Source organism: Ylistrum balloti, unplaced genomic scaffold (genome assembly GCF_031769215.1).
Source record: "Ylistrum balloti isolate Yb309-2 unplaced genomic scaffold, AGI_CSIRO_Ybal_v1 Utg370774, whole genome shotgun sequence".
In the NCBI taxonomy this organism is placed as follows: Eukaryota; Metazoa; Mollusca; class Bivalvia; order Pectinida; family Pectinidae; genus Ylistrum; species Ylistrum balloti.
Window position 1 is genome coordinate 190855 of NW_026782453.1, and position 7527 is coordinate 198381.

Genomic DNA, 7527 nt, shown 5'->3' on the forward strand with positions numbered 1-7527 from the left:
AACATTTACAAATTGTATACAATTGTACATTGAAAGACCTATTTGAGGTGTATATATTTTCAGGGCAGATGTCCAAAATGAACTGACCCATACCTTTTAGGGACAAGGTCTGTGGAGGTCAGTTTAAAGTGACCACAATGGACTGACCACCCGCTGATTTGTCTGACCTATAAACAAGCTGACCAGTAGTACAATATCGTGGAATTGACTTGTGAAAATTAGTTCTAGCCTTGTAGTGTCCAACAGATTTCATGCTTTGGTAACTCAGATGAAAAACAAAACTGACCTTTAGGATAATGTGTAGCTGTTCTGCTGACCAATAATGTTACCTGTAGGGGCAAGTGAATACCTGTGGGGAGATCGTTAGAAGTTCATTTGTCAATGGATTTAACTTAAGGAACTTGGCTACATGCTCTGTCATCTTGATAGTAGTGAAAAATTTCTCTCTTCTTTTTCTGAATTTTTTCAGAGAATTTGGAAAAAAGAAATGTCCACCAATATTTTTTTCATGATTGTCAATACTTCCATGCTAAAAGACTAATTTTTGTGTCAATTTCATAACAGAAATTTCAAATGGGAGTGCTAATTTTATAAAGGTTAAATTCAAAGATGCATACCGAATGTATGACAGTTCTTTAAATGTTATGCAATTATATATACTGTGCTTTGAGAGAAAAAGCAAATGAATATGTAAGTTATGTTTTTAAAACCAATCCAAAAGAATGATCATAGATTTAGGATCGGTTGAAAAATTAAAAATGTTTATGAAGCTCCAACTCAGTTAAGATGACCAAGCTTGGATAAATTTAGTCTAGGTCAGGTCAGTCTGTTTTTGTGATACTGACCTGTCAGCGGGGGATTTCCCCATACCTTCTCCTGTCCTGTGTCAAGTAGTATTTATACAAACAACAAAAGATTGAAGTAAATGAATAATATTTATTGTTACTACTATATATGTAAAACACTTATGTACATTCCTCTATAACATATGGCCTTCTCAGGGGCTACTCTGTATGAATGTGTAAGGCAGTTGATAGCAGATTTTGCAATGTAATTAATATTTGTGTATCCTTAGAAAGGAGCCTGTAGATAATCACTTAAGTTAGTCTACAAGTCCAGAGGCTGTCAATGGGGGGAGCCCAGCAGAGACAGCCTGATCTGAATGTAGCGGAGCTAGCATGGTCAGAGGATACGTAAATAGATTAATTACAACAGACAATTTGAAGTTATTTAAACAGTGTATCCTGAATGGAGCCTGTAGATAATCGTAATGTGTTAGTCTACAAGTCCGAGGTTGTAATTAGGGGGTGCCCGGTAAAAACAACCTACTGCATGGTCACTGGATACACCATATGTAGTATCTAAATAACATATTATGATGATATAAAAAACATTAATTATGTAAAAAACGAAGGTCTGATTTGGGGAAAATTCAGTGTAATGAATTAATGGCCTGAAGTGTACTGAATTACTGCCAGACAGCCATACAGGCAACCCATAGCGAGATAAGAGACATCAATAGTAAACAAGATAATTTGCTAAGGTGTCGCATCAGATGTATACAAAACAATGGACATCAGTGGCCAGCTAAAATGCAACATTAACGCATACGTACAATAGAACATGTCAAGGTCATTCTCCCGAGCAATAAGAGACAATGTACAAATGTAAAATCGTACTTTCTTCTTTCATATTATAATTTAATCAAAACTTAGTATGCACAGAAGTAAGGAATGCTTGAATCCCATCAAGGTTAGGTATCTTTGTAAATAAAGCACGAAATACTGGTGTCACAATGGGATGGAGGGTGGGTTGATTAGAAATCGAGGTCTGTTTGTACCCGCTCAAACCTTTTCTGCTCTGAAGCATGGCGTCCCTAATCTTAATGACCATTGGTCAGTTAACTCAATACGATCTATTTATAACTCATTAATAATCTGACATCATCATTTGCACACGTCACTATTTTCCTGTGTCTCAACTCGAGAATAGAAGAATCAAAACTTAGCTTGTTAAAAAACTGACAAGAATAGAAATAAAACCTTATATCGAATTAATCACATAATATTAATTTCAGTATGAACCAAAAATTGTAGTTGGTAATAGTTGTAATTTGTATAAAGTAGAATTTACTACAAATAAATTCATATTTTATACAAACAACAAAAGATTGAAGTAAATGAATAATATTTATTGTTACTACTATATATGTAAAACACTTATGTACATTCCTCTATAACATATGGCCTTCTCAGGGGCTACTCTGTATGAATGTGTAAGGCAGTTGATAGCAGATTTTGCAATGTAATTAATATTTGTGTATCCTTAGAAAGGAGCCTGTAGATAATCACTTAAGTTAGTCTACAAGTCCAGAGGCTGTCAATGGGGGGAGCCCAGCAGAGACAGCCTGATCTGAATGTAGCGGAGCTAGCATGGTCAGAGGATACGTAAATAGATTAATTACAACAGACAATTTGAAGTTATTTAAACAGTGTATCCTGAATGGAGCCTGTAGATAATCGTAATGTGTTAGTCTACAAGTCCGAGGTTGTAATTAGGGGGTGCCCGGTAAAAACAACCTACTGCATGGTCACTGGATACACCATATGTAGTATCTAAATAACATATTATGATGATATAAAAAACATTAATTATGTAAAAAACGAAGGTCTGATTTGGGGAAAATTCAGTGTAATGAATTAATGGCCAAATAGATTGTAAAGAGTCAAGTCATGTAAACTTGATGATTGAAAAGAGAGCCCCAAAGAAGACCATATAATAAATAAGTCCTTAAGGACATTGAGTATAAATTGTCACAGATTGTGTGTAAAACGTAACTTGTAACTCGTATTAGACGTTTATTATAATGTGTCATGCAGAACATGTGACTGAAAAACTATACCCCTAATCAAAATGAAGACATTTTCGACTGTGCTTCCTGAATAACCTCAGAGGAAGATCTGATATATCGGGTATAGCAGTTAGATGACCAACGACCAAGTGTTTGAATCATATGGTCTTCTATACCGGCCGCAGCAGCTGACGTGGCAGCGCCTATTCTAAATGAGTGGCCGTTGTATTTAGAACTGTCAATACCTAACAAGGTTAGCACGTGTCTGAGATAAACAATGAACTGATCACGTGTTAAGGGTACACCAGAACTCACTACAAACAGAGGGGATTGTCCTCGAGCTCCTTGTGACCGCCGAATGTCTAAAAAACGCAACATGGATGTGACTGGGCACACCCACCATCTACTGTTTTTGAAAATAGATATAGGGACCCCTTGACGGAAAGGGTCAGTCTTAGACGCTCTGAGCAGTAAAGTATATTTAGACTTATCGTCTGCTATCACTATGTCGTTAAGTCTCAAGCAGTCTTCTGCAACGCTTTTATTCTTAATGGTGAATTCACCACACCTTAGAAATCCAAAAAAGGCCATCTGACATACACAAGTTAACATCAGATCTAAAACTGGTGAAAATACTGAACGCTGACTCAGAAGCAACGTCGACATACGTCTTAAAATATCAAATGTAATAGGGAGTCTCTGGGGTTTTGTGATTCCATCTGTCCCTTGTTTTCTCTTGATACCCCTTAAGATGCATGACAGTCTCTCAGAGTTTAGGAAGGGGTTAGCATATCCCGCTTTGATGTAATGGAATCTAATTCCTGCTAGGTATAAGTTGATGGTAGCAAACTTAAGTTTCAGGCTATGGTAACAGTAAGACACGAAATACATGAGTAAGTCTTCGGACAGTGCTGGGAGTTGACCACACGGCGTCCGAGTACCAAATAAGGTCACAAAACGAAGGAGATGCTGTATGGCCACCGTATACGCCCGAGCTGTTTGTGGACTAATAGCTGCATCCCACAACTGGTTGATTTGATTCCTCATAGCATTAGGAGGCTGGGTAACGGTGGGCAAGGTGTTGAATCCTTTTCTGCTGATGGGGCTAATCTGCGGAATTTTTTCATCTGAAATCGAGAAATAGCATCCGCTATAGAGTTATTAACTCCAGGAATATGTTGTGCATGAATGATGAAATTATTTGCCGCTGAACAGAATGTTAATTTTCTCATCAAATTCATAATACCACTCATTTTTGATCGTCCCTTATTAATTATATCTACTGTCGCCATGTTGTCACAGTGAAACAGAATTCTACGTCGTGACCATTCCTTCCCCCATAACACACAACACACAACAATGGGGTATAGTTCGCGAAATGCCATGGAGATTTTTTCACCATCGAAAACCAAGTCTGTTGGAAATTTGCCTTGAAACCAGCGATTTTTGTAAATACCTCCAAATGATGTATCGGTCGCGTCGGTAAATAAATGCATGTCTGCTGCTGTAGTAATATTGTCATTTAGAAAGAAAGACACGCCATTCCATTGTGTTAGAAACAATAACCACATTTCTATGTCTAGCCTAGTTTCACGTGTAATACGTACATGATGATGCAGCTGTTGTACAGTTGTCGAAAGACTTATCAGGTAAGAAATAAACGACCGGCCGTGTGGAATGCACCGACTTGCAAAGTTCAAATGGCCTAATAAACTGAGCAGTTCACGCTTGGTGCATGATTTCTTGCCTTTGAATTCGGTAAGGAACTCTCGAATCCGAATAATTTTTTCCTCTGGCATCCTCATCTGCATATTCACTGAGTCAAGTAAGATACCCAAGTATTCTAGACAAGTGGTTGGCCCTGCAGTTTTATGTAATGCGATGGGGATGTTCAGAATCTGAAACATCTCTAAGATGTTAGACATAGTGTCTTCAGCTGGATAATGTGGTGGATCTAAGGTAAGAAAGTCATCCAGAAGGTGCAGGATGTTTCTTATGTTGAAGTGATTTTCAGCTATCCAACAAATTGCTGTGGACAGGAGGTCAAATATTTTTGGACTTGACCTACTACCAAACACTAACCTAGTGAAGAAGTAGAACTTTCCATCCCACTGAATTGCATGATATGGCCAAAGCGACGGGTGAATAGGAATAAGCTTAAAGGCATCCGAAATGTCAGTCTTACACATCCAGCTACACTTGCCTAAACGCTTGATAATCTGCACCGCATCGTCAATTTTTACATACTGTAAAGAGTAATTGTTCTTATCGATGAGATCATTTAAACTCGGATTTTCATCATTGTTGTGGGGCGAGGAAAGGTCCACAATAAGTCTTTTCTTTTTAGAGTATTTACTTTGAGCCACACCGATCGGATTTACTCTGTACACTTTGAATGGTAAAGTTGTGTACGGGCCAGCTAAAAAGCCTTTCTCTACCTCTGTATTCACTAGTTGGGTCACTACCTCTGGCTGAGTCCTCGCAGACAACAAGTTTTTACACACAAATGTAGACTGGGGGGGATTTTCTATACCTGTATGAAAACCGTGGCGAAGACCCCCAAGCAGATAATCTATAAATTGTTTGTCGGGATGATGAGCGAGCAGTCTTTCCAATTCCTTAATGTTTATAGGTGTAGACACTTCTGGCATTTTTATCCTCCCTATTGATTCCCCTGCCTGTTGAATCGGGAGGCATTGTCGTTTTTTATTTCCGATGAGCCTGAGGCGCACACAGTTTTAGGGTGCTCCTGTTTACATACGAGACATATGTGTAAGCGTTTACATCTATACCTGTTACACCCCTTATCATTATAGTTGTTGCAGATTTCCTTGCTTTGGTGAAACTGCTTGGGCCTACCATAGGTATCCTGGGACTTATGGTTGCTGTTTTGTTGATTCTGCTGTTGTGGTAAAACACTAAGAGGGCAGAACCCTGTAGTATGGCTGATACTTTGGCAAGAGGTACATGTCACAGGTTTCAAGTTGGCGAAAATGTTACAGAATAAGGTGTTATTTCTGATAGCCCAGTTAACCCGTTTGTTGTGATAAGCCAAGTGAGCCGCCGCTTTCGCACTAAATTGCCTGTGATAATCATAGAACCCAGCCCCTCCATACCTGGTGGCCATATCGACGATGTCACGCTCGTACAGGTCCATCTCGGTGTGTCTGTGGGGGAAGGCTTCACATAATACATTTTTATAAATTCCAAATGCGTGAATGAATTCGCCAATGGATAAAGCGCGTTGAAGGCGGGGGTCTGGTTTGTCTGTGCCACCGTTGATGTTGGGGCCTTGGTAATAAGGAATTAACAGAGTGGCCATATTAACATCCTTACCTTCTAGGATGTTCTTCCTGATGTTAGGTGCTATCAGTTCCACCTGTGGCAGGTCCTCAGAGCTGATCCCTTCTAAGGACCCAAAGCCCGTGTCAGAGTAGCTTTGTCCCACTGATTCTCGACTGGCTTGGTTGTTAGTCTCTGTGACACTGACCGGTAGACTCGCTGACCTTCCTTGGCTTATCATCGCATCTCGAGGTGTTTGTAAGGAACTACCAGCTGCCGCTGCTGGCACATGTCTGTTTTCCACCGTCTGTAGTCTCTCTTGCATATGTTTAATGTCCTCTCTCAAGGCAAGGATGGTAGCTGTCAACTCAGACCCTGCCGACATGACGGTAGGTCCGCCATCTTGGTTATTAGATGCTATGGCATGCTGGGCTGTATCATGACGTAATATCCGCCCAATGTCAGGCGCTGAAGGAATGGTCACTGCTGGTTCTCGAGTCGGGGGTAGACTGACGGGCCTTGGTTCGGCTGAATTAACACGATCCTTGTATAATTTAATGAGTTCCGATTTTTTGGCAGACGACACTGGGAAGGTCCCAAGCTCATTTAATTCTTGTCGTAATTTTTTTGCTGTCCAATTATCAGGCAAATTGACATCGTAAGGCACTGATCTACTAGTCCATCTCGTGTTACGTTTAGGCGCCATCACAACAAAACGAAGTAAAATATAGTTCAGTTTAACGATGATCAAAGTCTGTAGAATGACTGTATGAGCCAACACTAATGAATTGGAGTCACTGACCTGAGGGTATGTGTGATTTACGATACCCTTCTGTAGTTAATAATCCATGCACAGAATCCGACAGGATCACAGCTTACGTAAGCGAGATGAAGTTGTTATAACATGTGAAGACACCTCCTGCGAAAACTAGTGAATGTTCTTTAGAAGTCTCATGAACAAACTTTGATGTAAATCAAAGTGAACCAGTAGTGTCCCACGCAACGCAATAAGTTGGTAAATATTGATTAGACATCCAGATCAGTTTGAAAGTTGGTAAATATTGATTAGAAATCGAGGTCTGTTTGTACCCGCTCAAACCTTTTCTGCTCTGAAGCATGGCGTCCCTAATCTTAATGACCATTGGTCAGTTAACTCAATACGATCTATTTATAACTCATTAATAATCTGACATCATCATTTGCACACGTCACTATTTTCCTGTGTCTCAACTCGAGAATAGAAGAATCAAAACTTAGCTTGTTAAAAAACTGACAAGAATAGAAATAAAACCTTATATCGAATTAATCACATAATATTAATTTCAGTATGAACCAAAAATTGTAGTTGGTAATAGTTGTAATTTGTATAAAGTAGAATTTACTACAAATAAATT

General features: G+C 39.2%; 1 protein-coding gene across 1 annotated transcript; it reads right to left on the reverse strand.

Annotated features, from left to right (window-relative positions):
- Nucleotides 1-922: 922 nt before the first annotated feature.
- On the reverse strand, nucleotides 923-7500 carry LOC132558244 (uncharacterized). The gene is made up of 2 exons (XM_060222785.1): nucleotides 6188-7500; nucleotides 923-3978 (listed from the first exon to the last, which is right to left on the reverse strand). The coding sequence occupies exons 1-2, from the start codon at nucleotides 6837-6839 to the stop codon at nucleotides 2909-2911; spliced, it is 1722 nt and encodes a 573-aa protein (XP_060078768.1). The 5' UTR covers nucleotides 6840-7500; the 3' UTR covers nucleotides 923-2908.
- Nucleotides 7501-7527: the final 27 nt, after the last annotated feature.

What these genes read in the sequence shown, in the direction of transcription:
- LOC132558244 (XM_060222785.1), bottom strand. Translation starts at nt 6,839, where the DNA reads ATGGCGCCTAAACGTAACACGAGATGGACTAGTAGATCAGTGCCTTAC. An exon ending in CAGGAAGAACATCCTAGAAG is followed by an intron (nt 3,979 to 6,187) that starts GTAAGGATGTTA and finishes TCTCGATTTCAG; the next exon opens with ATGAAAAAATTCCGCAGATT.